Here is a 22,751-nt window from a genome sequence, read left to right on the forward strand (position 1 = left end):
AAACACTCAACTGGAGCATGCAGAGCAGTTTGAAGCCTGATTCGTGGCTCACGGGGATTACCTTCATGTGTGCTGACATTCGTGTTTTTAAAACTTTGGCCAACATATATGACAGAATGTAAGGAAAAGCATAACATTCTGTCATGCTGTGCACAATCTTGGTATCAAATAGAAGATTCCATCCCCGTAAAATGATAAAAGATGTTTTATTCATTGCAACAGATGATGTACTCACTTCCCACCCACTTACAACCCTTTCTACAGCTACACTGACATGAGGTTTTGACAGCAGCTGCAGACCACGGAGGCTGTGCCAAGATCTTCCAAACTGAACACAGAGAGCAAACAACTTGCATTTATTAATGCATACTCCTTTATACTCTTTGCACTCTGTAGTAAAGGTAACCTACTAATTACTGGAAAAACGGAGTGAGGTTTTATTTGTGTTATGATCAAACTTCCTTTGGGTTTTTTTTTTGTTTTGTTTTGTTTTTTGCAGGCTCATTAATCATTTCCTGTATTTGACAGGTGAAACCTCTGCTCATCATGTCTGTGTGCTCCTGTGTAAGTGTTCATTTATCTGTGTTTGCTTACCCTGGCATTTATTCAGTGACAGACATTAGGCCTCAGTGATGGTGGGTGTCAAGCTCCAGCTCTTTGGCCCAGACCCCTGCATTAATGAGGCTGCCATCAGCAGGCTGAATGCTTAGTTACAGCCGCCCCCTGTGTGCCGCCCTATGCCGGCCCCGCACATCGCTGCCCATTGTTTCCTGTTCACAAATAAAGCTCGAATTAATTAGCCAGTTGGCACAACTCTTGGTGCCGCCGTGTCAGCGCCCTCCATTCAGCTCCGTGCCTCATCCCACATGTCCAGTCCTCCCGCTGTGAGACCATGGCTGCCTGAAACCGCAGACCTCTGCCAGAATTTCAGACTTTTAAAATTACTGCTCACTCAACAACAGAGGAGTAGCCAGTGTGCTATAAAGACGTGTTTTACTTGAGCTGAAAATCCCCCCCCCCCTCCTCAAACAGGATGAAAGAGGGAATTAAATGGAGCTCAGAGACCGGTCAGAGCAGCGATTCTCTTCACACATCGGCTCCACTCATGTCCATCAGTCAGAGAGGTGTGGTGGAAGTAGGTCAGGCTGGCAGGGCTGAGGTGATGGGGGTAGCATGGTGGAGGACAGCAGGGACAGAAGCCTTTTTTTTTTTTTTGTGGAAGTGAGATCAGTGTGTTAGAAAGATGCGAGCAGTCACATCCACCGAGGCTGAAAATGGACACAAGTGGTTGTTGCGCAAGCCAGCACCTGCACGATCCTGTCACAAATTTTTTAAAAGGAGCTTCACGCATACACAAACACACAATCGTGCTCACATTGTCACTTTGGCATTGTTAAATTTAGCCACAGTGCTTAGCAGGTGTAACAAATGTCTGCGAGCTGAGGCCTGGGAGGTGTTCCCACAGATCAGAGACGCTGCTTCTGTGTCTGATTACTTGTCTGCTGTCATGGAGCTGTGCTCTCTGCGTCTATCTCGCTCTCTCTTTTTTCCTTCTCCCCTTGCCAGCCACAGGGGACCATCACAGCCTTTTTTTTCTGTTTATCTTGTGATATTTTTTTTAGTAGCAAGCGGCACAGCCCACCCCTCAGATGCATTCTTATTCTTTGCCCAGATAATGCGTCAATTAAGGCCACTAAAAGCTCCTGACCTCAAAGTCCCCAATGATACCACCAAATTGGATTTTAGACTGGGAATGTGTCGGCACCGATAATTCTGCAGAGACTCAGATTGGAAATCTTTTTCTTTGAGACGGGGGGTTTAAGAGAAAAACAGGCAAGTATGAAATATGAGAGTGCGTTCCAAATCAAGTTCACTCAGCTACTCTGATTTCAACTGATGTGCTCTTTTGTGCCATATACATTTCTACCTGAATTAAAGCTGGGGTAGGAAACATGTTTTTGGCATCAGTGGTTTAAAAAAAAATCTATAATAACCTTTCAGCATATGGTGATTTAAGTGGTCTGAGTTGAAACTAGACTCCTGCACCTATTCTGAGATCTGTTTTCATGCTCTAGAAAATCTAGGCCATGAGGAGAGACTGGTAGAAGGTAAGTGGTATAAAGGATAAGAAGTAAGATGAATGAAGGACTTTGACATGGGAGAGCACAGCATGAAGACAAAAGTTATCACTAAGCATATCTCAAGCTTCCTCTTCTGAAGTTGTAGGGGTTTTTTTCATTCTAGATTTTGGCCTGCTGCCTAATGTCTCTCTCTAATTTTTTCCCCCTACCCTCTGTCTCCTTTTGCTTTCTGCTTCTTGCCTCCGATCTATCCTGTTCTTCACCTCAGGGGACACCACACAAAGGATGAGATCCGCTCCGTTTCCAACCCCTGCAGAATTGGATGCATATGCTAAGAAGGTTGCCAACAACCCCCTCACCATTAAGATCTTCCCCAACAGTGTCAAGGTCCCCCAGAGGAACCACGTGCGCCGTACTGTCAACGGGCTGGATACGTCAGGCCAGCGCTACAGCCCTTATCCTTCCTCTCAGGCCAGTGCCAAGACAGGCCTCCTTGCCATCATCAAGGTGCCCACTGTCAAAGGCATCCTAAAAGATTTTGACGGTAGCCGGGCTCGCTTGCACCCTGACGTCATCATGAACCCCCTTACGGGACCCTATCAGGTGGCTTCAACCAGCACTTTAAACCACCAGGTGCAGAACCTTCCCCGGCCCCAGCAGAGGTTACCCCTTCCACCGCAGGACCCCCCTCAGACTGTGCATATACCCCTTCCCCAGCAGCAGGTGCACACCCAGAGTCTCAGACAGCCTCCCCCAATGGCCCAGCACCCTCAGGGCCCAGCCAGACTCCAGACTCAGTCTCAGCACCCAGCTCTCGGGCAAACACAGGGGCCACCTACTGTCATGCTCCAGCAGCAGCACCTTCAGCAGCAGCAGCAGCAGCCTCCACCTGGCCTGCAGGGAAGCAGAAAGCTTCCCGATGGCGATGCACCACCTAATGTTACTGTCTCTACCTCAACCATTCCACTCTCTATGGCTGCTGGTCTGCACCAGGGCCGCCAGGCTGACCTGAACACCATCGTACATCAGATCAACCAATTCTGCCAAGCTCGGGCCCAGGGTGCAGGAACCACCTCCATGTGTGAGGGCCAGATCGCCAACCCCAGCCCCATCAGTCGCAACCTGCTTATCAGCGCTTGTTCTAGGGTTTCCATGCACAGTAACCCTGCCACCCCTGGCTTCCCCCCACCCAACTGCATCATTGGCTCTCAAGAGAAAGCCACAGCCCCAGTGGGAGCTCACCCTCCACCCAGTGTGGCTGCTATGAACCACTTGCCTTCCAACCACACTGATCTCAAGCAGCAGCACCAGCTGCAGCAGCACCAACTGCACCCACATCAGAATCAGCAGCAGCAACTACAACACACCACGCAGCAGCAGCAGAAGATGCGCTCTTGGAATCAACATCAGTTGGCTCATGTACCCCACATTCAGAATGGGGGGAGCCACCTCTGCAAGCAGCCTTCCAGGGACGCCACCTTCCATTTTAAGGGCATGGGCTACCCTGCAGAGGTGTGCGTGGGTCAGCCTTACTCACTAAAACCTCCCGTAGAGAGGCCCACCCCCTCCCCACCTGTTAACAACAATGGCATGCCCGGCCCCATGGCCCACTACACTAACGGTCACTACTTCCAGTCGCACATTTGGAACAGCAGCATCCTACCCACACCCAACAGTGACAGCTCCGGGTCTCAGGACATAGCCATGCCATTCCACGGTGCAGGCCCAGGAGGGTGCACCACGCTAGACTGTGGGCCCCCTGGGGCTCCCCATTACCGGCTAGGATCAAGCTCCTCCTCCTCCTCCTCCTCCTCCGCCCAGACTAATCTGATGCAAACAGCAGATTACTTGGGTGGGGACTTCCAGACGCCCTATTTCCGCGATCAGAATCTAGGGTTGATGGGCAAGATGCACAGGCCCCCTCTGAGCAGGGTAGGTCCAGAGGTTGGGGATGGCAGAACCGCTCTCATCCAGCACCCAGGGTACAGATAAGCTATGGCCTTGTCTCCACAACTGTTATCAGCACCCTTTGTTTAGTCTTAAGAAAGGAAACATGAATAAAACTCAACTTATAACTTAAGCAAATGACTGCTAATGTTAAAGAGGGTAAATTAATATATTTAATGAAGATCAGTAGGTTTTTTTTTGTTTGTTTGTTTAATCTTGCAAGTGATCAATTGCTAATTCTAGGTTTGTTAACGAGGGCTTCTAACTGGCACTTCATACTGTTTATTACCTGCTTTTTTCCCTTGATGATACTTGTCAATTTACGTGCCTGGATCTCAAGTGATCCTGTGTCATTTCTACTTCAGACCTGCCACTAAAGTTTCCTTATGCATGCAAGAAAGAAAAACAGATCCCTCTCTGAAAAAACATCTGCTGATAGATTTTTTTTTTCTTCTTCCTGTAACAGGATCATGTCAGGAAATTTTTTGGCTCCGACTAGGTTCATTAAATTAGTTTCATTTCGATGATTAAACGCAGTCACTTCAGGACAAAAGAGAGAGAGATGACCGTGCTTCAATGCAAAGCCATCAGTTAGTGAAGTATAACAGAGTCCAGCTGGGACCTGTTCCAGAAAGCAGGTTTAGTTAGTTTGAGTTGATGAAGTGCAGCTGGGTCAGTCAGCTTAGGTAATATTAAAAAAAAAAAAAAAAAAAAAAAAGCAGTTATCAGTGGAGCTCCGAGTCCAACAATCACTATGGCAACGGGTAAATAAAGAGCAAATCTTCCACTTTAAATGGAAATATGAATGTTTGTCAATCTGTCACATTTTTCTTTTTTTCTTTCTTTCGTTTTTTTTTTAAAGCCACATTTTATTCAGCTTGAATTTTACTTATTTTTTTTTTAATGGAAGTTGGAATCCTACCTTTTATTGGCTACAATATCTGAAGGCTGAAATACAGGAAACAGCAGTGGAATATTGGAATATGGATCAAACAGATATGATGGCATTTAATTACTGTAACGTCAAAGTGTGTTGTAATGATTTGCAGTAAAAAAACTGACTGTACCTTTTAAGACAGCTTTGTTGCATTCGCTCAGTAGCATATATTGACCTCAGCATGTGTGCATATTTCACATGCTATGGGAACACTTTTGGACTGTCTGCAGTCTGTAAGACTCAAAGACTCACTCTGAACTACATGTAGCTTGGTTTAAGAAGCTGGTTTCAGCAGGTACGCAATCATCCTCCCTCAGTCATCTTCACCATGTTATGCCGCTGTGATAAAATAGGATATATCATGAGATATGATAATAATACTCGAAGTATGTACCTTATAAACGATAGTATGGCCAATAAACAGGACAAGCTTCATGCAGAGGATTTTTTTTATTTAAACAGGGATTATGCCAATATGCAGTTTAGTGTCGAGAAAGTGGTTAAGAACCTGACAGCTGCCATCCTGTCTACAGAGTTATAACGGAAGACCATGTAGCATGCAATAGATTTTATTCTTCCATGTCCACGGATCGCTGTATGTCCAGATCGATAGTCTTGAAAGGAAGAAAGTCCTCGGACAACAAAGTCAATATTCAACCAGATAGTATCCTAACTCTCAACTCTGCATTCACTGCTGGATAATAGGAGGTTAAAAAGAACCTGCAGGTTAGAGTCACAGAGTCGGTTATGCCAACTGACTGATCCAGCATGTCAAAGTTAACAAACCTCAAAGTTTGGCTAAATCTGCTTTCTGGAATAGGCCTCGGGCAAAGCTTGCAGTATGCACACATGCACAAAGGGGTTCTCCTTCTTTTTAAATGTCATTATTTGTATAATAGGATTCTTCAAGATCGATACCTCTCCGTCACTTAAGGAAGTCTGTAATCAGGTTGTTTGTACATATTTAAGTTCCAAGAGGGAGCAAACAAGTTGAAAAACTTTGATGCTTGGTCCTGCTTCACATGCTGCAATGAATTCAGGTGTTTACAAAGGAAAGAAAAAAGAGAAAAAGAAATAAAGGCATAACAGACTGCGTTAGTGCCACGTTTGGCAGCAAGATTGTGAAATGTTTATGACAAGGAAGGTTGTGATAAAATTTACTCCTACCTTTTTAAAAGCGACCAAAGTCAGGTTAACAAGGACACACTGTTAGGAAGCGGTGCCATTTTTAAAGTTCGTGTCCTTTTCAGATCGTCTTTGTATCTATGACAAATGTGTTTACTTGAATGTTTGAGATGATTTGTTTTGAAGGTATTGAAAGGCACAGACAAAAGTCTCTGAAGTAGATGAAATCCGCGTCAATGCCCCGTAGGAACTCACTACACGCCTAGCTAGATTTGTGGTCCCAACAATGGGCACCTCAGCAAACAGAGTTACATGTTGTTGCTACTGATGCTGAAATGAAAAGACCAAATTGATCACTTGCAAGAGCACTCGGAGGTAAACGAAGCCCGACTTTTAAGTGAAACAGCAAATGCATTGTTTATTTTATTGTACACTGGCTTACCTACTAGACTACTGTAACTTTAAAGTTTAATGATTGTGTATGAATGCTGCCTGTGGATGTGGGAACGGTTAAGGGTGAGTGTGTGTGTGTGTGTGCAGTAGACAGTGTGTGTGTGAGATATAACGCAATGGCACCCATGTTTTGTTCTCCTAACCCCCTAATGACCCTTAAAAAGCCTTAAGTGTTTGGTCCTTGGACTTTCCTTTGAAAATGAGCATGGTTTAATGAAAACCCCAAATAAGAAGGAAGAGGCAATGGTAAGGATCCACAGAAACAGCAATTTTATTTTGCTTTTCTTTTTTTTTTTTTGACTTTTTACTTTAATGAAGTTTTGTTGAATAGGCAGAGCAATTCCTTAGATATTCTTTATTATGTAAAGTGAGGAAAATGAGTAATATTTTGTAATTATATATTTTTAGCAATGTGTAGTTTTTTGAGCTGTAACAATTTTTTTTTCTTCTCCCTCCCCTCCCCACAATCTTTCAAAGCTTCAGTTTGCAGTTGTGACTATTTATAATACTTGATTTGCTTGTTATTTAAAATTTTATTTTTTTTCTTTATTTCTTGTACTGTTGCTGTGAAATGGAAGAAGGTCCACGAGCCTTTCTTTTGTGTCATTCTGTACGACAGATAAGAGGCAAGAGCGTGAGAGTTGTGCTACTCTTTTTGTAATATTGTAATAATAAAATAAAGTTCTAATTTATGCTTTGAACTCAGTTCGCTTGAACATTAATTTGTCTAAATTAACAGCAGGCAGCCTAGCTCTTGTCATCCTCTGTGACAGTTCAGGTAGCTACACACACACACACACACACACACACACACACACACACACACACACACACACACACACACACACACACACACACACACACACACACACACATTTGTCTCTCTCATAATCAGCCCTAGAAGCGACTCGGTGTTTCTAAAGGCTTGTCTAAGCCACATTTGTAACTGTGACAGGTAGAGCCAAAGGTGGTGATTGCTACACCAATTGCTGCCGCTTCATGCCATTTATCCAGGCCGGAACAGGAAATGGAGTAGACAAAGCAAGCTGTGAAATCTGTGGGACTGATCTGGTCGCAGTAGATTTAGCTTGTCTGGCTGTGATGAAAATGGGCCTAGTATAAAGGGCACACAGTGGGAGGGAAGGATCAGCACCTTGGTGAGTGGCATTACTCCACGAAGGTTTTCGAGCGATACCAGAGGTGCCAGCAGGTTATGGCCTTTGAGCAGAGGATGCGCATCCAGTTGACGTGTAGGAGCAGCATGTAGAAGAAGCCGCTGGATTGTTGTTCTGCTTTAAAGGTTTGCTTTAAAATTTCTTTGCTATTTGCACAACACTGCCTGGCGTTCAATACTGATAAATATTGCTGTTTTACACTGTTGTCAGTCAAACCCAAAGTGTCCACAAGGTTTTCTTGGGAAGGTTACACTGGGGTATCAATCAGTCAGTAAAGTAGATTATCCATGTCTGTTAAAATTATTGGGCAAGTAAAACAGCCAGTCAGGCTGAGTAGCCAGAGAGCAGCTCTCTGTTAGACCGGTGTCATCTCTGTGGACTGGTACGCCTGCCACCGCCTACTGCCATCCATGAATAAGCCTCTCCAGCTCCTCCCTGTGGGTAAAGCAGGAAAATGTTAGTGGACTCGAATTACTTTCCTCCCTCACACAAATCCATGAATTCATGTTTCCGCACCTCTTTGTTGGCTCCTAGGCGGGGTTTCAGTGCCTGGCTGCTGGACACGCTCCCAACAGCCGGGATCCTCATCGATTTTGACCAGGTTGCTGTTCCATTTGTTCCAGTTGACTTCCTCCACTCTGAGGAGACAAGAGGACACATGCTCCAATTACTGTCTGCCGTGTGACACATCAATCAGCTGTCAACAAAATTAGCGAACAACATGGTGTACTGTGCATCAATCGATTATGCTCACACAGCCGCGTCTTGGATGAACTCTTCAATGCTAAACCTTTGTTTCTCCTTTGTTACTGTGCCTTGATGAAGTTGGCCTTTATCAGCCTTTATTGTGAGCAGCAGAGTGGTGATCAGTTTCATGCAAGGGATTTTATACTCCTTGATATGAAGAATCTTAATATGAAAACCTGGCCAATAAAGTCAGATAATAAGTCTAATATTAGACCTCATACATCATCCTTCCTGTCACCAGGAAACCCACTACAAACCCACAAAGACTGACACACATGCAGAGGTTCAATTTAGCACAGCTGAACACAAATAATATAGCCAATACTGAAACGTAGCCAAATGTATGACTAATAACTCTAATAATTATGTATTCAATACCCAAACGCGTTCTTTTCTCCTGTCTTTATACATGTCTGGATTTATCTGCAAGCGAGTTCAAGCCGCAGCTCACTAACAGCCAGTTTTCTAGATTTTGTTTTTCTGCAGCCACAGAAGCCAACTAGTGCTAATGCACGTTGTAGTGATCAAACTAACAAATTTAGTAAAGTAAATGCAACATTTGAACATCATGTCAGCTGAAATAATTCAAAGTTAGACTAAGTTAGATTATAGTCATTATTTATGTCAGGCATTTTTAGTCTTTCTTGGACAAGGACAATTGTAAAGCAGGGGAAAAGCAAGAATGACACAGGACATGCAGACCCATGTAGTAGTGGTTTTTTTTTTTTGGTTTTTTTTTACATTTTAAGAGAAAAAGCTTTGACCCAACAGGGCCTCCATAACTTGTGAGGCTGCATTTGGCATCATAGTGCTTTGTGCTAAATTATCCATGTTCAGCTGGTTTAGTATGTTGGTGTGCAATAAATGCAAAGTGCAGATGAGGCTGATTGGAACAACAATAATTGACAAATAACTTGTTACCCCTGAAAACTACTAGGAAAAACCACTGAAGCTCTTTTCTGAGCTGAGTGGTATCTGTCATATTTCACCTTATTGAACAAAATGACTGCGTGTGCATCAGAAGCTAGTGAAGGTGGTCTCTGCCTGTTCAGCTATTCTTGGAAAAACCCAAAAACTGTTCTAATGGTTATCAAACCGCGTCTTGATAACACCTCCTTAACGACGAGGTGTTGCAACCCGTCGTTAAGTAAACATAAATGCAGAATGAAACATTTGATTTTGTAATACTGCTAGATGAAAACTAAAGGAACTTCCTGTATTATAATCGTGTGCAGCTCTATATTTTCACTCTTGGACTTCATTAGAGTAACTTTGCATGACTCACAGTTAAAAAAAAAAATTCTTCTGGACTGATGCTCCTAATAAAAGAAAGGCTTTAACAGCAGATGGGTGTGGCCGCTGGGCTCACTGATGTGCCTGAGACAGCCTTATTAACCCTGTAACACCAAATGTATCATATTTGACACGTGAGCTTTTGATATCTATATAAGTGTGTCTTCTCTTCCCCGCCCCCCCCCAAAAAAATAAATATAACTATAAACTATAAATCTTTCTTTATTTGAAACTTTTTGCCATGTTTAAACTAGGAATGTACAAGAGCTGCAGCCTTCAGGAAGCTGGGACTTCAATCAACAGATTTCCAACCCTGCCCTATGCCAATATGTCATTGGAAAAAATGAGGCCTCTATCTCCAGTAGGGGTTAAGGTAAGGGTGTAGCATTCAAGAAGGAAGAAGCTTCATGTTGATCTTTGTGGTATCTATTAATGTCTGCTTGCTAACATGTTGTCTTTGTCAACAAAACTGACAGAAACATTAGATGGTATTGGTTAAAAGCTTAGATTTCATTAAAAAAAAAGCTATGAAGATGCTAAACCACAAATGTCAACCCTATGTTAGAGCTAGAATGTCCAGGGCATTTGCAGCCCTTTGAAAATGTGTGACTAACCACTGTGCTGTCACTGAACTGAATAGAAGCCAACCTGAAACACCGTCGGCGGTCCTTTCCGGTAGCAGTGTTGAGATTTTTCTCCACCCCACAGCGAAAATAACCCTTCAGGCAACAGGGCAGTCTCCTCTCCATGTCCAGGATAGTGATAGCCCTCTGAAAGCAGTCACATCATTTAAATCACGCATACTTCACTTATATACTCACATCAGCTCTGAACACTCTGACCTGTAGCTTCCAGATGCTGGTGGTCTCATTGGTGAGCTTCTCCACAGTGCGGTTCATGAGCGCGATGAGCATGTTGAGCAGCAGGATGTAGGTAAGTATGATATAGAAGATGAGGAGCACATAGAAGACGTCTATGTACTTGTAATTCTGGATGAACTCCATGTCGCCCATGCCAATGGTGAACTTGAAGAGCTGCAGGGTAGTGTAGGAGATGTTTGAGAAGGTGGGTTTGACACAATCCTCCTCAAGACCAACAAGGAGAAAACGAGGTGATTTAGTGGTGTTTGTTGTATTCAGCTCTTTATCAGGAGACTTGTCCGCTGTAGGGTCTTTGAGCAGGGTGACCACCGCTGTGATAGGAAGCAGGTTACAGCAGGTTAAGCAGGTCTGATCAGGGTACACAAGCTGCAGATTCTGTCCCAAAATACTCTTTTTGTAAAAGAGTATTTTGTATGTAAAACTTTTTAAATGGAATCAAAAAATGCAGATGTTTTTGTGCAAACCTTTCTCCTTTTTAGAGAGGGTATAATACCTGCTGAAAATCCAAAGAGGAAGACGATGTAGACAAACAGGAAGCGCAGGATGTCACTGAGGATCATCTGCAAACAAGGAGACAGAGAGCCTCAGTGATGGGATCAGTTGCTACTATCTTCTCTGTGGAACTGCGTGACATGCGAGGGCTACCTTTTGTATCATGACACTATAGATGCCCATGTGCTCGTTGCCCCTGGAGAAGTAGAGTATGTTCACCCAGCTGAGAGCAAGACACAACACCAGGAAGCTGAGGTACTCATCCCTCCCAAACAGGTGGAGCCCAGTGGAGATCAGGAAGAGGACACCCTGCAAAAGACTATCAGCGGCAGCACTGTAATAACTATTAACATGACTGCTGAGGAGTTTTACTGTGCTGTACATCTTCCACAAACCATTTATTTGCAAAGTGTTGTGGAAAAACCTATTTTTTCCCAAAAGAAGCACAATGCCTATAGAAAGTATATAACCAACTTACCAATGTTTGGACACAAACATGCTTTTTATTTATTTTTACGACTTTCTACATTGTGGATACAAACTGAATACATCAAATCTATGAAGTAAGATATATGAAATTATGTAGCAAAGAAAAAATTTATGAATAACTCTAAATATGTCTTATCTTTTAGATTCCCCAAAGTAGCCACCTTTGCTTTGGCGACAGCACTGCAAACCTTCAATCATTCTGGAAAATTACAAAAACTTTGTGTCCCCAAGTGCATTCGCAAAAACCATCAAGTGCTATGACGAAACTGGCTCACATGAGGACCACCCCAGGAAAGGAAGACCAAGAGTCACCTCTGCTGCTGAGGATAAATTCATCCAAATCACCAGCCTCAGAAATCGCAAGTTAACCGATTAGAGCAGATTAGAGGTCAAATAGCTGCTAAGAAACGCCTACTAGGGAAAAGCAACAAGCAGAAGAGATTTGTTTAAACCAAGAAACACAAAGAATGGACATTAGACCGTTGAAAATCTGTGCTTTGGTCTGATGAGTCCAAATTAGAGATCTTTGGTTCCACCCGTCGTGTCTTTGTGCGACGCAGAAAAGGTGAACGGATGGTCTCTACATACATGGTTCCCACTGTGAAGCATGGAGGAGGAGGTGTTTTGGTGTCGGAGTGCATCCACAGCATCCTGCAGCAACATGCCATCCCATCCGGGTTTGTGTTTAGCTGGAGCATCATTTATTTATCAATAGGACAATGACCCCAAACACACCTCCAGGCTTTGTAAGGCCTATTTGACCAAGAAGGAGAGTGATGGAGTGCTGCACCAGATTGCCTGGCCTCCACAGTCACCTAACCTAAACCAAATTGAGATGGTTTGGGATGAGATTTGACCGCAGAGTGAAGGCAAAAGGCCCAACAAGTGCTCAGCATCTCTGGGAACTCCTTCAAGACTGTTTGAAAACCATTTCAGGCGACTACCTCATGAAGATCACTGAGAGAATGCCAAGAGTGTGCAAAGCAGTAATCAAAGAAAAGGGTGGCTATTTTGAAGAATCTAAAATATAAAACATGTTTTGAGGTATTTGACACATTTTTGTTTACTACATAATTCCATATGTGTTCATTCACAGTTTTGATGCCTTCAGTAAGAATCTACAATGTAAATAGAAAAACACATTAAATGAGAAGGTGTGTCCAAACTTTTGACATCATTAAATCACAACAACTGCTGCAGTCAATTGAAACTATTAAAAGGAAATGTTAGTAGTAAAGGGGCTTCAGCTGATTGCTGCACGAATGCAAGTTGCGACTCTGTATCAGGAATAATACTGCATTATAAAGAGGTGAGAAAACTCCACAAGGTAACTTTAATTTTGAGCATGCCTGCTACTTACAAAAGAATCTCATAATATCCGTCAACCAGCAGGGTCTCCAGCTTTGGTCGTTTCCTCATCATATCTATAATCTAGGAATACAGATGAGGTAATCAGTCATGTTACTGGACTACAACTTCCACTAGGTGGTGATATAAGAAAGTAGATGTACACAAACACAAAGTTAACTACATACCCCTATGAGAAAGAAGTAGCAGTTCGCAACTGCTGTCAGCAGCCAAGCTAAAATGTACAGGTGATCATCAGTCTTGAGGTTAATGTGAAACATTGGCTGTGGGGCACAGAGAGAACATCATCCACATTAACACAGGCCTGTCTGTGATGCTTGCACAGCTCACCTCTTTTGTGTCAGTCAGCTTACCATGCTTTCTTTCTTATAGTAGGCTAGGAGAGTAAAGATGATCAAGTACACAAGGTAGGACAGGAAGTTGAAGAAAAACATTCCACTGGCAAACCTATTCCACTTTTCTTCAAGCAGTTGGATCAGAGGCTCCGTCTCGAGCATCTCGTGACGGTTCTGAGAGGAGAAAGGAAGGGATGCACATTTGAGAACCGAACAGCATGCAACTACTGCTCTGACTGGTGTCACGATGCTGGAACTCACAGGGATGTCGCTGCCGTAGATCAGTATCTTCAGCACTGAGTTCTCCTCATATGAGTCCACGGAGGCCAGGTCGTACAGGGAGCAGTGGACGGGCCCATAAACCCACTCGGTGAATTTACGGGACAAGTGTTTGGTTCCAGTCTCTTGGAACTCTCGTCTTAAGATGTGTGAGAACAGCTGTAGACAAGTAAAAAGGAAAGCTAGAACAAAGAGAGTCTGTGAAGGTCTGATCTATTTCTGAAAACCCAGAAACCCACAGATCCCACCAAAACGTATAGTTTCTGCCCTGTCAGTAGTAAAGGAGCTCTGCACTTCATTCTCACTGTTGCTTTTCTCACTTGGTAGTACTCTTAATGTCAAGCTGCAGTGTTTTACCCCAGTCTTGCCAGTGTGGGCAGCCATTTTGAGAGGTGTCAGGCCCTTCTTGTTCTCAATGTTTTCCAGCTGCACCTTGGGATACAGTCTCGCTGTGATCTTTAGGATACGGTCGTACATGCTGACTATGAATTCTGTGTTGCACTTGGAGTTGTCAGCCACCATCACAAGGGCATGCAGGACCGTGTTGCCTTGAGAATCTACCATCTTAGCATCTGCTCGCTGGTATTCATTGTCCATTAAGAAGTCTACCACGTCGGGCTGGTTGGTGCAGGCTGCCAGAGACAGGGGCAGCTCACCTGCAGACAAAGATTTGATGATATTTTAAAGTTTTATTTCAGCCTTACTTATTTTTTTGAATCAAAATCAGGGTGTTGAAAGTGGAAGTGAAACACTAAATGTTTAAAGGCTACACCATGGAGCCCTGCCCTCAACAACTGACACAGATGTAACTGGATTTAAAAAATAAGTGCTTAAAGGCTTTAAAACATGTTTTGCGCCATCTTCTTTCAGTACAGAACATTACATCAAATTGTAAATGGCCTGTATTTGTATAGCGCTTTGCTAGTCCCTAAGGACCAATAAGCGCTTTACACATCCAGTCATTCACACACTGGTGATAGGAAGCTACATTGTAGCCACAGCCACCCTGGGGCGTACTGACAGAGGCGAGGCTGCCAGACACTGGCGCCACCGGGCCCTCTGACCACCACCAGTAGGCAACGGGTGAAGTGTCTTGCCCAAGGACACAACGACTAAGACTGTCCAAGCCAGGGCTCGAACCGGCAACCTTCTGATTACAAGACAAACTCCCAACTCTTGAGCCACGATCACATCACTGGGTTGAAAATTAAAAATCAGTCAAAAGGGACTATTTTTTTGCTGGTCCATTCTATGTCTAGTCAATCCAAACCATTAAAGAGCAAGCTGACAAATTCATGCTATCAGTACTGAACAGTACAGTACTGTGCAAAAGTATTACAGCTATTGTATTATAGGCATTGACCATTGCTCATTCAACCATTAAAAAGGATACCCAAGTCAAGGAACGAACCAGTGTTGTGTCTGCACATACCAGACAACAATGAACCGATTTGAAATTGTATCTTTAAGCACTTTGTCACTTAGTCTGCTGCAAAAAGAGATGTTTTGTTCTAATTTCTTTAGTTAAATCTATGAAAAATGCCAAAAACAACAGTTTGACAGACATGAAATAATATTTTTGCACCAACAAGGTGATTCCCAAAGAGCTATTATCGAAGAACTTGGCATATGTCGACATGGTGTGCAAAGTGTCCTTAAAAAGTTTGAAGAAACTGGATAGGTGGAGAACAAAAGAACTGGCAGGCCTAAAAAAAGACTATCTGCAACAGATGAACAATATCTGAAAGAAAGAAATGGCACTGAGGTGGTACTGAGGAGTTCAAGAGACAGGTACAACAAATAGTGTCTACACCCATCTGTAAAGGACGGTGGAGGCTCTATCATGGGTTGTGGCTGTATTTTAACCAGAGGTGTTGGGGATCTTGTCAAAATTTGGTAAATTGTAAATTACTGTAACTATTTCCCACTTTCCTAACAAAATGTTAAGAAAAGACGGTTAGCTCAATTCAATTCAATTCAATTCAATTCAATTTTATTTATATAGCGCCAAATCACAACATAAGTCGCCTCAAGGCGCTTCATAGATACAGAGAAAAACCCAACAATCATATGACCCCCTATGAGCAGCACTTTGGCAACAGTGGGAAGGAAAAACTCCCTTTTAACAGGAAGAAACCTCCGGCAGAACCAGGCTCAGGGAGGGGCGGCCATCTGCTGCGACCGGTTGGGGTGAGAGAAGGAAGACAGGATAAAAGACATGCTGTGGAAGAGAGACAGAGGTTAATAACAGATATGATTCAATGCAGAGAGGTCTGTTAATACATAGTGAGCGAGAAAGGTGACTGGAAAGGAAAAAATCAATGCATCATGGGAATCCCCCGGCAGCCTATGTCTATTGCAGCATAACTAAGGGAGGATTCAGGGTCACCTGGTCCAGCCCTAACTATATGCTTTAGCAAAAAGGAAAGTTTTAAGCCTAATCTTGAAAGTAGAGATAGTGTCTGTCTCCTGAATCCAAACTGGAAGCTGGTTCCACAGAAGAGGGGCCTGAAAACTGAAGGCTCTCCCTCCCATTCTACTTTTAAATACTCAAGACTTGCACTGTAATAAATTTTGCCAGCTGTTGCAGTTCATCGCTTGGTTTTTGAGGTTCACCGAGCAGCTGAGGAAACATTTTATGGTAACTTGCATTATATTGTGACAACTAGTTTTGAATCCAGTCATGGTTTCCTCTATGATTTAGGGACTACACACGAAGCTATCAGTGGGGGAAAGATTCCTGCATTACTCGTATTGTCCATTTTTATCTCTATCTTCCCTCTGAAGCTAGAGATGCAAATGCAAAACTGGAAAAATTTATTTTCGGGATCCTTAAGCAAAGGATGAGACTGTTGGTAGCAAGAGTGTTCTGTTTTTCTTTGTGGTGTGTTTGCAGTTAAATTTCCATTGACCAATGATGTTTGAGCAAGCTTTTGTTGCTCATGCAGAAAAAAATTCTGTCCAGGCAGCAACAGAAAAACACACATATGGTGAAACCGCCTTGAAACCATCAGCTAATATAAGTCGTTGATTTAGCCATTAACTAGATTAAAAAAAAAAAAATCAGCATTTGTAAAAACTATCTGGCCGAAAGAAGAGCAAGTTTGACCCAAATAATCTTTTTGTTAAACTGGTAATAGAGGAAGATGAGTTACAGAGAGATAATTAATTGATTATAAATTGTGAAATTTATGGCCAACATGAAGATCATATTTACTTAATATTCCAGGTATTCTGTACATTTGAAACAATTATTTTATGTTTGATTAAAGAGTATACTGTTACACGCCAAAGAAAAATGTATCATATGTGACTTTTAAGGCTTTAATAAGTACCAGAGGTTATGTAACAGTATGTAGATAGGGATACTAATATAGTTGGTGTCATAGTTAAAGGGAACCCGAGGAAACCTTTACTTATCTTGAGTTTGCTCTTGTTTCTCATTCGAGATTCAAAGCTGTACTGGTCTTTTAATGTACTCACATGTAATTCAGAATTCTGCATTTTGCAAAAGAATAAGAAACTTGGAAAGGTAGTAGCATGTCCAAAAATAGGACAATCTTTCCCTTTGAACAACTTGCACATTGTTCCTCTATACATATTTGAGTATTAAGTATTGATCGAGGAAACTGGGCCATCATATTGTTCCTTCAAAAAAAAAAAAAAAAAATCACACTTCTGCTCTGATTCTAAAAACTACAAAAATAACTGGCTGACTCACTGCGTCGGCATATGATCTTTGCATGAGGAAACTCCTCTCTGCAGCAGCATGTGCTCACCAAAGTAGAAGTAGGGACCCTTGTGTGGTTGGAAGAATTTCCCGCAAGCTCTGACGTGGACGTCTGCACCTTTGCTGACCAGCAGCTTCACATAAAAAATACTTCTCCTCTCGATGGCTATATGCAGAGCTGTCTGGCCTGCAAGAAAATGAGTCTTATTTAAACATGTCCACTGCATTACTGGAAAAAAAATACTGGAATACGGATATCGTGACAAGGTTAAAAGAGTTCAAATAAATCTCCCGGAAACAGAAAATCTGTTACCTTTGTAGTAGTTGTTGGTGTAGGCTGCGTTCACAAACTCCTTAACATCACCCATCTTCTCTGAAATGTCAATCAACATTTCGACGGTCTCATTCCTGCCATCTTTGAGGTGCAGCAGAGCTTTCATTAAGGGCGTTTTACCGTAGGACCGATCTGTGGATGTAAACACAAATCCATGTGGTTAACACATAGGTCAGCATGTTCTACTTTAGTTGCAGCTGTTGCATTACCGGTCCTCCAACACTCACACAAAGAGTCAGAGAGTTTCTTCATATTTTGGCGCAAGTACTCTTGAAGGCCATCTAGTTTGCTGATATCTCTGCTGGCCACTGCTTCAAACAGTCTGTCACGGTTATACGTCTTGCTGTCTCTCCTGTTATCATGCTGATCCACACCTCGAATCCCTCTATACAAAAAACCAAAAAAGTGTAACAGTTGGGTTGCTGAGGGTTATTAAATCAGCACTTTGGGGCTTGAAAATACCCAGCACCAATCCTATAATGAGTGTTATATTGAGGCAAACTTCATTTTATCACTGCATGGAGAGGCTCACTTGTCAAAGTTGAAATTGAATCTGATCTGAGGTTTCGTCTTCTCCATTTCTTCCTGGTAATCAGTGTCCATAGGTGTCTTGGGGTCCTCCGGGCTCAACCTCAAAGCCAGACCATCTTTCTTAGTCATCTTTTGGCGCGACCTCTCCTCCTCTGTCCTGTCGTCTGTCTCCAGAGTGAAACCAAACATCTCAGATTTCTTCATTTTTCACCCTTTCCTCCAGTGATCTGCATGGAAATACGACACAGTTATACATAATCCAGAAGTGACAGAGGTGCTGCAAGGAGTTTTCAATACAAAGTGTAGAGATTTTTTTCAAGACACTGTTACTGTTTCACTGCTAATACCTAATAACTAAGACACTCAGTAACTACCATTTTACTGGTGCTTTTTTTAAATTTTATTTTCATTTAAATTGTAGTTAACCGGGTTTATGAGCTTTAAGGAGACTAAGTTTGGTAGTGGTTGTATGTGTGTCATGTCAAAATTTAACCTCTGACCTCACTTTTACATTTAACCCCAAATGCATTACAGATTTAAAGAAAGTAATGTCAAGAGAAAGAGCATGAGCTGCTAGTCAGTTATTTACGTCTAGTTACAAGTTGTAAAAATCAATATTATAACAAACCTATTATCCGTTAGCTTCTCCTACACAAGTTTGGTATTTTGTTTACAAAGTACCAGTTTGGTATTTTGTAAACAAAATAACAAAATACAAATTTTTGTATTTTGTTTACAAAATTTTGTTTACAAAATACCAAACTATACCAAATTATTCCCTTAAAAGTGTCTTGGCTGTCTTGGTGGAGGTTTGTTCTCTCTGGGTGCTTCTTGTTGAAAAAATCTACTAAAAGCAACTAATTGAGTCCTATTTAGCCTGCAGAAATTTGAAACATGAGAAAAAGGGCAATAAAATCACTGTACACCCAAATCTGTGTCCACAGTAAGTCATCTACAACAATTGGAGGAATCAAAGTAAAGATTTAAGTTAAACCATATAAAACTATGTCATTACACTGCTTGGATTGAATTGGTTACAAACACAGCCATGAGCCACTGTAAATAATTCAGGTCAGAGCGTGTAGCGTGGCTGCATCAGCAGAATCGGAAACATGTTTACCACAGGGGCTTATCTAATCCGTCTTAAATGGCACGAGCATAGCTTTCAGACATGTGATGTTTCCTCAACCAGTGACTAACAAAGGAGTTTTTATTTAAAACACTTCCTTGACAACAGTAGAAACACAGCACTCGATCTTCTTGCTGCTTGCTGCTTTGTGACATGACCAATTGGTTTACAGTGTGGTTACACATTCACAGTCTAAAAGGATTCCAAGTTCAGCTGATAGTAAACAGACACTATGCCCCGATGTTAAAGAAAGATGCGTTAAGGGCCATGAGACCGTACAGAAATCTTCTGTGGCTTCTTGTTCCTCTTTTTGAGTCAGAAAATGGGGAATTACTGATTCAGTGGAAACTGTGTTATACCCCATGGACATCATGGGAGGAACACAGCAAAAAACAACAACAACGGACTAAAAACCGAGAATAAGAACATCTGTTGTGGTAAAAAAAACATTTTGCTGAACATCATGTAAAAGATGAATTAAATAGATGCTTTCAATCGCACAACTGAAACGGTAGTATTTTAAAGAAAGAAATGCTAAGCTTGCATGTCTATAAATGTTTTCATTGTAAAACTGCTTGTACAGGAACCTCTCCGACATCATGTGATTATGTCCTGGTGTATTATTTATGACTTATTGATCCATGATGCTCAGTAATGTGAGCCATGTATGTTTTTTTTAATGCTGCACAAACATGTCTCTACAATAATAAAGATAATCTGCTCTGTATTCTCACTGAGGCGCAATCTAAACTGTGAAAAACATCCCTTTAACTGCATACATGCCATCCATATACCGAAGCAGTGCAACATGCCACGGCAGTAGCACATTCTTCATGAACTAAAGCATTTTTTTTATAAAGTGGCAATCAAAGCAGTAACAAACGAGCTGACTCACCAGACTTCAATCTTCGTCGTCTGTACTGTTTCCTTTGTTTAAAAAGTTTTGAAAAAAATCTGATGTTAATGTCAAAACCACTGAGGTATTGACACACCCTCAGAGACATGGGCGTGTGAATACTGTTGTGTCTCTGAAGATGCCTGCTTAGCATTAAGAGAAATGAAATAGTAGGACCAAGGCAGAGGGAAATATGATAACCTGCCCTTGAGAAAATTAGAGCACTTTACTCTGGGCTTGAGTGCTTAAAAGGATGCTGTACTGACCATTACTGGACATTACAAAATACCACAGAGAATGCAGTGTATTTTCTGACCTAACACAACAGAGCTTGGCTTTTTTTGATGACTTCAGGAAAGAGGAGCTACAGAGCAGATTGCAGTGTTAAAACAACAGTTAAAATCTTTTATTATCTTTGAATTTATACAAACTAAATAATCCACTGAAGCACTTAGCTGAACAAAAAAGCAGGCATGAAGCAGAAGAGCACTGGCGTGTTGTCCACAGAAAATCCACAGAAAATGAAAGCAGAAGTTTCAAAAAGGAGAAACTTACCCTGAAGAATCAAATTGAAGATTTTGGTCGTAAGTCTTCTGGGGTTTTTTTTTTTTTAGTCCATAAAGCTGCTCAAGAGTTTCCTGTACGTCTTACAAGCCTCTTCATGTTCTCAATGTGATGTACTTGTGCGTTTTATTTAGTGCTGCTCTGGTCCTGTGACTAAATGTGTGGTTGCGGAGCATCTGCCTACCAGCGTGAGCTGTAGCTGCAGAGCTCGCATGAGACAACTTCCTTTTTTTACTTTTGAAGAGGATGCATGAGATTGTTATCGTTTGCATATGATGGCATAACCAAAACCGTCACTTGAACCCCAAAAAAACTTCTCTGTGATCTTGATCCCATTTGTATCTGAGCTTTTCATTCTCAAAGGAGCCTTGATTAAATACAAAACAGAAATGTGCACAAAGCTAAAACTCTCTTTATTAGCCCGTCTGAGCTCACGCAGGCAGAAGAACACATTCAACGACAGTCAGGCACAAATTCAGTTATTAACACCGGTTTATTTCTAGTAGCATCACTATCACTGTGGCTTAATGCAGCATAATGAGTGAGTGAACACACTTATAACGCAGTGGACTGTGACGTCTATATGTGCCTGTGGAAAAAAAAACTGTGTTTATGTGATTATAGTAAAATATGAAGCTATAGACTTGACAAACAGGTTTTCTCTTTAACTGGTTGATGACTTTTAATCTTCATAATCATAATCGTATCTCCTTAAACCAAATGACAACAAGTATGAAAAGGAATATTAAAAAAACAAACAAAGGACATCCATGAACTTTTTGAGTAGAACATATACTAAGTTAAAGGTCAAATTAAGGTTGAATGTCAGAAGAGGTGAATAAAGAGCAGTAAACATCAGAAAGAAGATTTCCCATGGCTCTTACAGGTCAGTTAAAGGATGCTGCGATGACCCCCCCAAGGCAGTAGGTGCTTTGTTACTGTAGCTTATAAAGTCTTATAAAGACCAGAGCAATCTGGCTTTGGGAGATTCTGACATGTAGTAAATAAAAAGTTATGTTACTGTTTTGCTGAAAGTTATGGTCACTGAGCTGTCCTCGGCTTGTGATTCATGTGGCTTTGAGCTTGGCTGGGCCTGTGCCTGGTGTGTTTAAGTCTGTATAAGGTGCAGCTGCTGTTCTGTCCCTGATGGAATGTGGATTCTCTCTGGTCTGTTGGGGAGGGGTTTTTTTAGTGTTTTGTCAAAAAAGGTTGTCTTGGAGGCACATCCAAGGTTGCAGGTGTCATTGACGGTTCTAGCTGCTTCACTAGGCTCAAGGGTTTCAGCGCTTACGTTCCCGCCACAATTATCATAAAGGTGATACAGATTGTTCAGCCCTCAAACTTTTCATCACATCTGTTTACTCAAATTTTGAAACGAGTCTGAGTAAGGCATAATCACATTCAGAGCCACTTTATTGGTTCCATCAAACTTTGAAAACACTGCTGTGGGGGTAATGTGAATTAGGCCAGGTTTGGGAAAGACCCATGGCTGTTTGTTGCTGGCTGCCAGGGATGTAATTCAACTCATTACTGGGTTTAGTCTAAATGAGATGGTATTTGGTCACACGGTTTGCTTCGGGATTCTGTGGTACAGCCTGAACCCCATTGAGATAGTGAATCCGGTTCTGGATTATAGAAATGAAGCATCTTAATTATCCAAAAGCCAAACTGCAGCAGTTCGGTCCAGGTGAGCAGGTTTTAGCTCTGATGCCATTTGGTGGTGTCTCATTTCAGGGCACTTTATGGTCCCTTTGCCATTCAAGTTCAGAGTAGAACTATTTGTTTTTTAAATTCATTTTTGTCATATTAATCTGCTTAAACCCCATTACATCAGGGTGTCCCAGCCCTGTAAAACTGGGGAAGACATACCACAGCACAGTGGGAAGCATGGATTCACTGGCACATGAGGGTGATGGGGTAAACCCATCCAGTGAAAGCCTGCCGAGGAAGGACCCTCTGTAAATTG

At 42.1% G+C, this 22,751-nt stretch overlaps 2 protein-coding genes across 6 annotated transcripts in view; one reads left to right on the plus strand and one right to left on the minus strand.

The window, feature by feature from the left end:
• fam222ba (family with sequence similarity 222 member Ba) overlaps positions 1-7,244 on the plus strand; it is a 30,333-nt gene extending 23,089 nt beyond the window's left edge. For all 3 annotated transcript variants that reach the window (XM_004557422.5, XM_004557423.5, XM_004557421.6), the window contains exon 3: positions 2,350-7,244. In XM_004557422.5, the coding sequence (XP_004557479.1) occupies positions 2,350-4,073 (1,724 nt within the window). In that variant the 3' untranslated portion in view covers positions 4,074-7,244. The remainder of the gene's footprint in view (positions 1-2,349) is intronic.
• Positions 5,397-20,974, minus strand: trpv1 (transient receptor potential cation channel, subfamily V, member 1). Of its 3 annotated transcripts, none has more exons than XM_004557424.5 (16): positions 20,777-20,973; positions 18,199-18,424; positions 17,894-18,051; positions 17,646-17,798; positions 17,382-17,519; positions 13,960-14,258; positions 13,585-13,761; positions 13,342-13,497; positions 13,156-13,251; positions 12,981-13,051; positions 11,285-11,450; positions 11,133-11,199; positions 10,601-10,950; positions 10,407-10,528; positions 8,235-8,356; positions 5,397-8,153 (listed from the first exon to the last, which is right to left on the minus strand). In XM_004557424.5, exons 2-16 carry the CDS (start codon positions 18,399-18,401, stop codon positions 8,074-8,076), a joined length of 2,358 nt encoding a protein of 785 aa, XP_004557481.2. In that variant the 5' UTR covers positions 18,402-18,424; positions 20,777-20,973; the 3' UTR covers positions 5,397-8,073. The 3 variants fall into 3 exon arrangements, with proteins under 3 accessions (XP_004557481.2, XP_004557482.2, XP_076745085.1); XM_004557425.5 differs by lacking the exon at positions 20,777-20,973 and adding an exon at positions 20,222-20,392; XM_076888970.1 differs by lacking the exons at positions 5,397-8,153; positions 8,235-8,356 and having other exon boundaries at positions 10,475-10,950; positions 20,777-20,974.
• Between the last annotated feature and the right edge of the window lie 1,777 nt (positions 20,975-22,751).

This window comes from Maylandia zebra, linkage group LG10 (assembly GCF_041146795.1).
Source record: "Maylandia zebra isolate NMK-2024a linkage group LG10, Mzebra_GT3a, whole genome shotgun sequence".
Classification (NCBI taxonomy): Eukaryota; Metazoa; Chordata; class Actinopteri; order Cichliformes; family Cichlidae; genus Maylandia; species Maylandia zebra.

Coding starts and splice junctions, on each gene's coding strand:
- trpv1 (XM_004557424.5), bottom strand. CDS start 18,401: ATGAAGAAATCTGAGATGTTTGGTTTCACTCTGGAGACAGACGACAGG. Junction 10,529..10,600: donor CCAGCATCTGGAAGCTACAG/GTCAGAGTGTTC, acceptor GACTGCTTTCAG/AGGGCTATCACTATCCTGGA. Junction 8,154..8,234: donor GCCTAGGAGCCAACAAAGAG/GTGCGGAAACAT, acceptor CTTTACCCACAG/GGAGGAGCTGGAGAGGCTTA.